The sequence below is a fragment of the Mobula hypostoma genome, chromosome 9 (genome assembly GCF_963921235.1).
Source record: "Mobula hypostoma chromosome 9, sMobHyp1.1, whole genome shotgun sequence".
Lineage (NCBI taxonomy): Eukaryota > Metazoa > Chordata > Chondrichthyes > Myliobatiformes > Myliobatidae > Mobula > Mobula hypostoma.
The window spans coordinates 9,029,900-9,042,213 of NC_086105.1; the positions used below are offsets into that span (position 1 = coordinate 9,029,900).

The window sequence follows — 12,314 nt, forward strand, 5'->3', positions numbered from 1 at the left end:
ACAGACCCAGAGTCGTCAAACATATTCCTTGTATGATAACTCTTTCATTTCTGGAATTATCCTTGTGAATCTTCTTTGAACCCTCTCGAATGCCAGCACATCTTTTCTTAGATGAGGAGCCCAAAACTGTTCACAATACTCACGGTGAGACCTCACGAGTGCCTTATAAAGCCTTAGCATCACACCCCTGTGCTTGAGTTCTAGACCTCTTGAAATGAATGCATTTGTCTTCCTCACCACCGACTTGCACACAAAAGTTAACCTTTAGGGTGTCCTGCACAAGGGCTCCCAAGTCTCTTTGCCTCTCAGATATTTGGATTATCTCCCCATTTAGAAAATAGTCTGGGAATTTATTTCTTCTACCAAAGTGCATGACCATGCATTTTCCAATATTGTATTTCATTTGCCACTTTCTTGCCCATTCTCCTAATCTGTCTAAGTCCTTCTGCAGCTTACCTGTTTCCTTAACATGATCTGTCCCTCCACCAGTCTTTGTATCATCTTCAAAATTGGCAACAAAGCCATCTATTTCATCATCTAAATCATTGACATCCAGCATAAAAAGAAGTGGTCCCAACACTGACTCCTGCAGAACGCACTAGTCACTGGCAGCCAACCAGAAAAGGATCCTTTCATTCCCACTTGCTGGCTGCTACTAATCAGCCAATGCTGTAACCATGTTAGTAACTTTGCTGTAACACCATGGGCAATCTCTTCTAAATAGTCAACTTGTAGGCATTCAAGGAAATCACTCCCCTGGGATCCATTGCCAACTTGATTTTCCCAATCAGCCTGCATGCTAAAATCTCCTATGACTATAATAATATTGCCCTTTTAACGCACCTTTTCTATTTCCTGTTGTAACCTGTTGTCCACATCCCAGCTAGTGTTTGGAGGCTTTTATGTAACCACCATCAGAGTCCTTTTACCCTTGCAGTTTCTTAACTCATCCCACAAGGATTCAACATCTTCTGATCCTATGTCACAACTTTCTAATGATTTGACGCCATTCTTTACCAGCAGAGCCACGCCATGCCTGTCCCTCTGCCAATCTTCCTATCCCTCCAATACAATGTGTAGCCTTGGAAATTCAGCTCCCATCGACATATCCTTCAGCCACGATTCAGTGACGGCCACACAATCTGTAAAAGTGCAACAGGATCATCCGCCTTATTTCTTATACTCCACGAATTAAGATATAACACTTTGAGTACTGTATTTGCTACCCTTTTTGATTCTGCATCCATAATGCACTGATACGCACCCTGCTGGCTGCAATTTTGTCCTATCATCTGCCTGCCTTTCCTGACAGTCGGACTGCATGCTATCTTTGTTTTTTACCATCTGTCCGATCCTGGTCCCTTCACTCCGGTTCCCATCCCTCTGCCAAATTAGTTTAATCCCTTTCCAACAGCTTTAACAAGCCTGCCTGGGAGAATACTGGTCCCCATCGGGTTCAGGTGCAACCTGTCCCTTTTGTGCAGGTCAGACCTCCCCCAGGAGAGATCCCAGTGATCCAAGAACCTGAAAGCCTGCCCCCTGCACAGAGAAGAACTATTCATTTATTAGATTCTTTGTATTTTGGAGAGTCCACGGGTGTTCTGATATATCGAGCCTATTGAGGTCATTTTGTTGCCTATCTGTTACCCTGTAATTACAGTTGACCATTTCACTGAACGTGCATACAGTTTTATGTGTTTTGATAAAAAGACTGACTTCCACCATTGTTACATATACCAAACTGTAGATGATGCTTGGTCCAATAAGTCGCATAAACATCCGTTGGAGAAAAATCATCCAGTATTCCAATAGGATATTAATGTCATTTAAGTTGTTCCACACTAGTTGAACATATTTCTCACACATTCATTTGCTTAATTGATTTTCTGCTTCAGAGTGCAGCTTTTAATATGTGTGCTCATGTTTCAACAAATGAAAATACTGTGCCTTAAGATTTGATATAAGAGTTACTGATTATGTGTCCATGGCAAGGAGACCCAAAATTATGCAGTGATTTTTTTTTTTTGGCTTTAATATTTTGAAAAGAAGCTGTGGTGCTTTCTTGGGCTGCCATAGGAGCTGTTAGTGCTGTCTTGGAGATTAGCTGGTGTTAAAATATGCGTATTGAAGAGAACATAGATTTCTGCAGCACTGCATTGGCATTGCACTGTTTTCAAATCTTCAGTGTATTTTCTACCATCTGCCTCTGTATTATTTTAGATATTTACAAAGCGGATGTTCAGTACTTATTGCTAATGTGTACTGCATTCATCATTTTAGTGCCATTCTTTATTGTTTTCTCACTTTTAGGCTCCATTTTGCATTTTCAATAGAATATTAACTAGTTACCTGAAGTATTAGGAAAATTAGATATTGAAGTATCTTGGAGGTCACAGGGAAATTTTGTGCAGGGATATGTTGAAAAGAGAATCTTCAAAGAAAACAAGTTCAGAATCAGAATCAGGTTTATTATCACCAGCATGTGATGTGAAATTTGTCAACTTAACAGCAGCAGTTCAATGCAATACATAATCTAACAGAGAGAAAAAAAAAGTAAATAAAATAATAATAAATAAACAAGTAAATCAATTACGTATATTGAATAGATTTAAAAAACATGCAAAAACAGAAATACTGTATATTAGAAACATAAAAAACCTACAGCACAATACAGGCCCTTCGGCCCACAAAGCTGTACCGAACATGTCCTTACCTTAGAACTACCTAAGCTTACCCATAGCCCTCTATTTTTCTAAGCTCCATGTATCCATCCAGGAGTCTCTTAAAAGACACTATCGTTTCTGCTTCCGCCACCGCCGGCGGCAGCCCATTCCACGCACTCAGCACTCTCTGCGTAAAAAAACTTACCCCTGACATCTCTTCTGTGCCTACTACCAAGCACCTTAAAGCTATGCCCTCTCGTGCTAGCCACTTCAGCCCTGGGAAAAATCCTCTGACTATTCACACGATCAATGCCTCTTATTATCTTGTACACCTCTATCAGGTCACCTCTCATCCTCCGTTGCTCCAAGGAGAAAAGGCCAAGTTCACTCAACCTATACTCAAAACACATGCTCCCCAATCCAGGCAACATCCTTGTAAATCTCCTCTGCACCCTTTCTATGGTTTCCATGTCCTTCCTGTATTGAAGCAACCAGAATTGAGCACAGTACTCCAAGTGGGGTCTGACCAGGGTCCTATATAGCTGCAACATTACCTCTCAGCTCTTAAACTCAATCCTGTGATTTACTAACCCATTCCTCCACTTCCTTATCCAGGTCATTTATAAAAATCACAAAGAGTGGAAGTCCCAGAACAGATCCGTGAGGTACACCACTAGTCACCGGCCTCTATGCAGAATATGACCAATCTACATCCACTCTTTGCCTTCTGTGGGCAAGCCAGTTCTGGATCCACAAAGCAATGTCCCCTTTGATCCCGTGCCTCCCTACTTTCTCAATAAGCCTTGCATGGGGTACCTTATCAAATGCCTTGCTAAAATCCATATACACTACATCTACACCTCTACCTCCATCACTGTGTTTGGTCACATCCATCACTGTGTTTAGTCATATATAAAAAAAAATATTGAGGTAGTGTCCATTCAATATCCATTTAGGAATCGGATGGCAGAGGGGAAGAAGCTGTTCTTGAGTCACTGAGTGTGTGCCTTCAGGCTTCTGTACCTCCTACCTGATGGTAACAGTGAGAAAAGGGCATGCCCTGGGTGTTGGAGGTCCTTAATAATGGATGCTGCCTTCTTGAAACACCGCTCCCTAAAGATATCCTGGGTATTTTGTAGGCTTGTACCCAAGATGGAGCTGACTAGATTTACAACCTTCTGCAGCTTCTTTTGGCTCCTGTGCAGTGGCTCCTACCATATTAGACAGTAATGCAGCCTGTCAGAATGCTCTCCATGATACAACCATAGAAGTTTTTGAGTATATTTGTTGACATGCCAACTCTCTTGAAACTCCCAATAAAGTATAGCTGCTGTCCTGCCTTCTGTATAATTACATCAATATGTTGGGACCAGGTTAGATCCTCAGAGATCTTGACACCCAGGAACTTGAAGCTGCTCACTCTCTGCACTTTTGATCCTTCCATGACGATTGGTATGTGTTCCTTTGTCTTACCCTTCCTGAAGTCCACAATCAGCTCTTTGGTCTTGCTGACATTGAGTGCCAGGTTGTTGCTGTGGTACCACTCCACTAGCTGGCAAATCTCACTCCTGTACGCCCTCTCGTCACCACCTGAGATTCTACCAACAATTGTTGTATCGTCAGCAAATTTATAGATGGTATTTGAGCTATGTCTAGCCACACAGTCACCCAGTTGAACAGTTAGATGTCTATAATGTTTTGAATTTTTTTGTATTATAGTTCACATTGAAATTACTTGGGGGAACCATTGCTTTGAAACACTTCAAGACATTCTGAGGTTGTCACAATATGTTATAGATATACAGGGCTTTAATTCATCTTTTTGGAATCTTATTAATGTGGTCAGGACGAGCTTGCAGAGGGTGAGAGATGACTCAACAAAGAGGCAACAGGCAATCTTCCCTCTAATTTTTAGTAGTCAGTGTGTGCAAAAGTCTTACGTTGTGCAAACTTCTTTTCCTGTGACAAAAGTATGTACGCACTGAATGCACACATGGGACAGTTTATGTAGGTTTACAAAATATTTGACATAAAACTGCACAGAATAACAACAAAATAACATACATATTTAAGTCACACACACAAAAAATGCTGGTGAACACAGCAGGCCAGGCAGCATCTATAGGAAAAGGTACAGTTGACGTTTTGGGCTGAGACCCTTTGTCAGGACTAACTGAAAGAAGAGATAGTAAGAGATTTGAGGGGGGAGGGGGAGAGATGGAGCCAAGAGCTGGACAGGTGATTGGCAAAAGGGATACAAGGCTGGAGAAGGGAGAGGATCATGGGACGGGAGGCCTAGGGAGAAAGAAGGGGGGGGGGTGCCCAGATGATGGGCAAGGAATTATAGTGAGAGGGACAGAGGGAGAAAAAAAGAGAGAAAAAAAGGGGAAAGAAAAAAATCATCATAATAAGTCAAACTTTACAACTCCTCCCTTGGAGGGTCTGACATCCTGAGCCAATAGGCTGGTCCTGGACTTATTTCCTGGCATAATTTACATATTACTATTAAATTATTTATGGTTTTATATTGCTATATTTATTCTTGGTTGGTGCAACTGTAAAGAAAACCAATTTCCCTCGGGATCAATAAAGTATGACTATTACTATGAATAAATAAATAAATAAATAAGGGATGGGGTATGAAGGGGAGGAGGGGCATTAACAGAAATTAGAGAAGTCAATGTTCATGCCATCAGGTTGGAGATATTTAATTTTTATCATATTTAAGTCACTAAGTCACTCAGTTATTTTTTCTCTCTCTCCTGTCTTTGGCATTTACCCATTCTTTGTAAACTCTATCCCGACTAATAGAACTTTCCTCCCATTGATAGCTTTTGATTCTCATTAACATATCCAAATGACATTCACCTAAACGGTTTCTCAGCTTGTTTTTGAGTTGATTCATTAGCCTAAAACCTCGTTCACAGTCCGCACTAGATGCAAGAAAAGTTCCCGCAATGTTCACCAATTGTGCAAGGTCGCAAAACTGTTCATTTTGAAGTACAAATGCCACCATTTGAGCAAAGTTTGAAATCGGTTTGGATTTAATTTTTTCTCTGCACGGAGAGTCTGAAATCATTAAACTGTCTAACTATTACAATATTTTCAGCTAGAAAATCATGATATTTTAGACATAAGGCATTAACTTGTTCATCGCCAAATGTGAAGTCACAATCTGCAATTGCGGAGAAATCAAAAGCTGACCATTCTTGTACCTCAACTTTGATCTCCTCTGGGTTTGATAGTTTTCGCTGTCGCTCATCTGCACTCAACCGTAACATGCGTAGCACTCCTATAACGGGTAATGACGGGCTTTTGTACACCGTCCAAATGTGATTTACTTGCCAAATGATACTTCAAAAAGTCAGGTTTCCAAATATCATCCCACTTCTTTCCACTAGCAAATTCTCCAGCAACATTCGCATCACGGCAATACAAACAGATAACTCCAGTTTCCGGATCATACATAAATATTTCTCGTAAGCTGAACGTTCATGACCTCATGAGCTTTCGGTGTAACAGTTTCTACTATTTTGTTAAGCCATTCAAATTTAAACAAATTTGCAGTACTTTTGCGCTTCACGCCCTTCGCTTCTTTTAAATTTGACATAATGAATCAATATTTTTTCCAATAAAAACTTAGTAAGCCATCTACAGGATTTGAAACAGATCTTCATAAACTTTACAATATGAACACTGTCCGCCAAACATGGCTGCCGCTGTGATGCAGCTGTACAAACTGGAACAGGAAAGGTGAGGTGACGTAAATTAGTTTCGTGCATTGTGGTATTTGAAAAACCAACTAACTAGTTAACAGAAACAGTTCGCTAAAAGATTATTTTCAGTAAGTATAATTATTAACTACTACATTATTTTAGGTAACTAACCTTTTGTGCGCTGGTTGAAAAATGTGCGCGTGCGCACGCACACAGCTTAGGAGGATCTATGGCAGCAGGTATCAGTAAGTTTAATGCTTGATTTTGGGGAATTGTACTATCTGTCTAAAAGATCAAGCTCAGACTTCTCAACATAAAAAGTGAAGCCATTTCGCAGAGCGAACTATGAAACAAATTATATGAAGGAAGCAAATGGTCTCCAAGAGGGAATTGGCAGTTAATATCTGTTTTTTTTCACCATTAATAATGAAATTTCCTGTGTGGTTATTGTATGGCAGTAATGTAAATATTTCATTGCCACAGTTCATTAATGAATGAACCACAAGAATCACAGGTTTTTTAATAGTATTTGTAATTTCTTGTGTTCTTGCAAATGAAGATATATTTTCAATAATTTACATGTTCACATTTTCCCACTGAAATTATTGCATTTTCTTAAAATTGTGCACAGCATGCAGTCCGCTGGCCTCGTCTGCATGCAGTTTACTGGCTGCGCCTACAAGTGGTTTATTTATAATATGTCCTGGAACCCCTGGTGTGGCCACAGACTGTGTGATTGACATGAATTTCTGTAGATATGTAAATAGCTGTGTTTCACAGAATGTCTCTAGACCAAGACATGCCTACATTTGGCTCCATTGCATTGCCAGGTATACCCTGCTGATGATGCCCAGTATTTTGACTACCAAATGCCCAGAGCTTCTGTCACTGCAGTACAGTCCTTGTTTTGAATTCCTCATTAGTTACCCTTAAACAGAGCAGTCAGTCTGTTTTGCTGTCCACTTACTAGACGTTTCTCATTTCCTAAGTAAAAATTTTACATCGTGCATTTTGTGGGACACCATGGTGGCTTCAAACATGTGTGAACCTGAATGAGGAAGGTTCATTAGTACTGAAATTACTGCTAACAAGAGGTAGTAACTACATATCGACATAATTTTCTGTGCGCACATGTGCACCCCAACCAATGCAATCAGAATTCGGGCATCTGTTGCAGGACAATGCCTGTCAAAGAATATATCAGCATTTGCCCTTTTCTTGTGATTGTACAACTTCATCACAATGCTCCCAAGCCTAGATCCATCTTCCATTGGCAGCTTGCATTTGTGAGGCGATTCCAATGTAAAACTTTACAAGTTTCCTCATAGGGGTGCTTTGAAATAAATTAAAAAGTTGTGTGGGCACGTGATTGAAAATATGATCTAGGTTAAGTTTCAAGGACTATCTGGAGGTAAAGAGAGAGTTTCAGCAGGAAGATCCAAAAGTTGAACACAAAAGTGATGGGAAGGTTGCTCATGGTGGAATGCTGAAGATTTGTGAAGGACAGAGGTTAGCATTGGATCGAAAGGCTGGTAGAAGTTGCGAAGAAAAAGAGGGACAAGGAATGTGATATAAAATTGAGAATTCCAAAACACAGGCATTCTCAGACTTGGGCACAAATGTACATCAATGAACATGGAACTTTTGTTGATGCAACCAATTTCTCAAGTTCTTTTTGTTTTGTAGAGTTCAGGAGTTGTTGTGGATTGGACACCAGTGGACGACTCCCTGGATTCATCAAATATATTTTTTGCAGGAAAGGTAATTTATAACATAACCAAGTAAAATACATCAAATTAGTTTGTTTCTAGTGAAGTCCTAACAGAAGCAGTATCTACGTACACGTTCTCTGTTATATCAAGTTACAGTTATGGAATATTTTTGTAGTTTCATTTTGTGCCATAAAGAAATTGATTCAGCTAATTTCTGTCTATGCATTTGCCTTAATCTAAATCAGGGATCACCAACCTGGGGCCCATGAACCCCTTGCTTAATGGTATTGGTCCATGGCATAAAAAGGTTGGTAACCCCTGATAACACACACAAAGATCTGGAAGAGATCATCAGGCCAGGCAGCATATATTGAAAAGAGTACAGTCGATGTTTCAGGCCAAGACCCTCCGGCAGGCTTTCGGCCCGAAATGTTGTTTGTACTCTTTTCCATAGATGCTGCCTAGCCTGCTGAGTTCCTCCGGCATTTTGTATGTGTTGCTTGGATTTCCAGCATCTGCAGATTTTCTCTTGTTTGTGATTGGGAATTCCTGATTTAAATGATAATTTTGCAGCAGTTAAAAATAACTCTGATGTTGATTACATGATCTCCCCATATGTTCAATAATAGGCTTACTAAATGGTCTATTTTTATTTTGGCAACACAGAAAATAATAAATCATTTTTGTTTTAAAAATACTTCCTTATTTACAAACACATGAAAGATTTTCAGATGCTGGAAATCTTTGGCTACACGCACAAAATGCTGGAGGAAGTCAGATCAGGGAGCATCATAAATAGCCGATATTTCAAGCTGAGACCCATGATCAGGATATGACCAATGTCTTGATGAAGGTTCTCTTAACCCAAAATACTGACTGCTAATTTCTTTCCATAGATGAAAGACGCACTGAGTTCCTTCAGCATTTTGTGTGCATTGATTTGTTTTTAGAAATTATAAAATACTTCACAATTCCCATATTTTTTTGAATGAGTGCCTGGAAAATTGGAAACATTGTAAATTACTAATTAAAGCATTGGCTCAAGAGCTACAAGTTAAAAATCTGCTAGTTTCCTTCTGTTCAAAGCTGAAAGCAGATTTCAAATAGTATATCAATATTTTATATATTATTTTTTCTTTGAAAAATCCTTTGAGAGTACCAGAGATGTTATCTCCCATAATTTCATCAGTTTGTGTTATGAACAAAGGAAGTAAATATTTAAATACTTTTCTGTACAATCTTTAGTGAGGGGGAATTAAAGGGAATAAAAACTGTTACATCTCATGTTTGTTGAAATTTTCTTTTAGGATTCCAGTTCAGTTGTTGAATGGACTCAGCCCCCTAAGGAAAAAACTTCCAGAAATATGATGCATCAAATTAGTTGTGAAGCTGAATGGGATATGCTTAATACAGTTTCCTTCAAAAAGAAGCCCTTTGTGAATGGTGATGGTATGTAAAATATTTATACAATGCATTAAAAACATTGTTCTAGCGCTGGTGCAAATAAATTATCTGCCTACTCCTTAACTCTATTAAGCAACTTGGCCTCCAGTTCTTCAGCTTAGAGAATTTCTTGTCATTTTAATTCTAAGTATCTTCTGCATTTTGACACCGTGACCCTGATTCTAAATCTCCAGTTGGAGAAAATAATCCTCCCTGCATCCAGCCTATTCATCCCTGAATATTTATGAGATTCTCTTGAACTAGTCACTCAGTCTCTCCATATGATAATGCACCTCCTCAGGAAGCAGTCCAGTGAATATTTGTTGTACTCCCTCAGAGACATGTATATTTTGATAAGGTGTGATCTCCTTAAAGCTCTGTCTGTTTGCAGTTTGATATCCTTCTTCCTGTACAGTCGGCCCTCCTTATCTGCGACCCCTTGCGGATACCAAAAGACGTGGATGCTCAAGCCCCTTATTCAACCTGTCTCAATGCGGTGGACCTTAGGACCCGGTGCCAGAGCTCTGAATCCGCAGTGTTTCTGTTCACGAAAATAATCATGATCACGACTTAAAATAAAGTGGAAATAATAAAGCAATCGGAAAGAGGTGAAACGCCATCGGTCATTGGAAAAGTGTTAGGCTACAGTCGGTCAACGATTGGGACAATTTTAAAGGATAAAATGAGAAAGGCCCTGCCCCGATGAAAGCTACAATTATTACTAAGCAATGCAGTGGTTTAACTATTGGGTTTTGAGGTTTTGGGTTTTTGATCCTGTGCATCAACCCGACACGGATAGAGAGTGCGCTCAGGAGTGGTCTGTCACTGGATTGAACTCGGGAATTTCCGTTCCCGAGCCCGGCGCTGAAACATACGTTTCTTAAGTGTTTTATATACATAGAAAGGTATAATATATACTATATACTAAGACAAATGTTTGACTAACTGACGCTAAATAATACTGGATGTACCTGTTCTGACTTACACAACTTCTGGTTTTTTTCTGATCCCGATCCACGATAACCTACGCACATCCTCTCGTATACTTTAAGTCATCTCTAGATTACTTACAATACCTAATACAGTGTAAACGCTATGTAAAATAGTTGTATTACTGCATTGTTTAGGGAATAATGACAAGAAAAAAGTCTGTACATGTTCGAACAACAAGTGCTGGAAGAGCACTTCTGCGTTTTCTCAATTCGCGGTTGGTTGAATTCGCACATGCGGAACTCACGGATAAGAAGGGTCGACTGTACTAAAGGTTTCTTGCTATAAAGACCAACATACTCTTTGTAATCTTAACTGCGTGCTGCACCTGCATGTTTGTTTTCAGTGATAGGTGTACAGGAATCTCTAGGTGTCTTTGCATATCACCATTTCCCAGTCTATCACTGTTTTGATAAAACAGTGGTTAGCATAATGCTATACCGTGCCAGCTGTAAGATTGGGGTTCAGTTTTTGCTACTGTCTCTAAGGAGTTTGTACATTCTTCCTGTGACCGCGTGGGTTTCCTCCAGGTGCTCTGGTTTCTTTTCACATTCTAAAGGTGTACGGTTGGGGTTCATGAGTTTAGGGCTTGCTTCATTGGCACCGGAAACATGGCAACACTTGCAGGCTGTGCAGCACAACCCTTGCTGATTTCATTTAATGGAATCAGCACATTTCACTGTACCTCTGACAAAGCTAATCTTTTGGCTTTTCCTACCAAATTTGATATCCTTATTATACTGATTCTTCATTTATTTACTCGCATAATCAATTTGTCTGAATGACCTTGAATTCTTTCTGCATGCTCTTCCCAGCTCATAATCCCACCTGATTTCACATCTTGGCAAACTTCACAATATTGTATTTGGTTACCACATTTGAATAGCTGGAGCCCAAGGATTAATTCCTAAAAGTCTCTGCCTGCCACCCTGAAAAAGCCCCATTCATCCTCCTCCTCTGTTTCTTGTCTGTCATTTTTCAATCCCCGTCAATAGCTTACTCCCAATCCCATGTGTTTTAATTTAGCACATCAACAACTTTTGGCGTTTTAGAAATGCCTTTTGGGGGAATCATTGAATTAACTGAGGCCTTCTTAGAAGATTCATTTTATTGGCTGAATCACATTACAACCACATTAGGAAAGTGCTGAAAAAAACTGTCCTTGCTAGAAATCTGAAATAAAAGTTAAAAATGTTATAAATGCGCAGCAGGGTCTATGGAAAAAGAAGCAGAGTTAACATTTCAGAAAGAAAGCCTTTCATATACATGATATTTAAATTTTCAGATAAATTGAGAATTTGATGTACTTTTCAAAAATACAATGGAAAATTGTAATAAATGATAAAGTAAATTTTATTATCAGAATTCATATATGTCACCACATACAGCCCTGAGATTCATTTTCCTTTGAGCATACTCAGCAAATCTATAAAATAGAAACTATAACAGGATTAATGAAAGATCAAATAGAGCGCAGAAGACAACAAATTGTGCAAACACAAATGTAAGTAAATAGCAATAAATAACGAGAACATGAAATAAAAGTTAGAGAGTCCTTAACGTGAGATCACTGATTGTGGGAGCACCTCAAAGGATGGAGAATTGGGTATAGTTATCCCCTTTTGTTCAAGAACCTGACAGTTGATGGTAACTGTTCTTGAACCTGGTGGTGTGAGCCCTGCTCTTGTATCTTCTACCATTGACAGCAACGTGAAAAGAGCATGTCCTGGGTGCTGGGGATCTCTGATGATGGATGCTACTTTCCTATGACAGCATTTCATGTGGATGTG

The 12,314-nt window shown here is 39.5% G+C and overlaps 1 protein-coding gene across 1 annotated transcript in view; it reads left to right on the plus strand.

The window, feature by feature from the left end:
- Positions 1-12,314, plus strand: part of tbc1d15 (TBC1 domain family, member 15) — a 62,544-nt gene that overhangs the window by 9,129 nt on the left and 41,101 nt on the right. The window contains exons 3-4 of the mRNA XM_063057727.1: positions 8,066-8,140; positions 9,399-9,540. Of these exons, the coding sequence (XP_062913797.1) occupies positions 8,066-8,140; positions 9,399-9,540 (217 nt within the window). The remainder of the gene's footprint in view (positions 1-8,065; positions 8,141-9,398; positions 9,541-12,314) is intronic.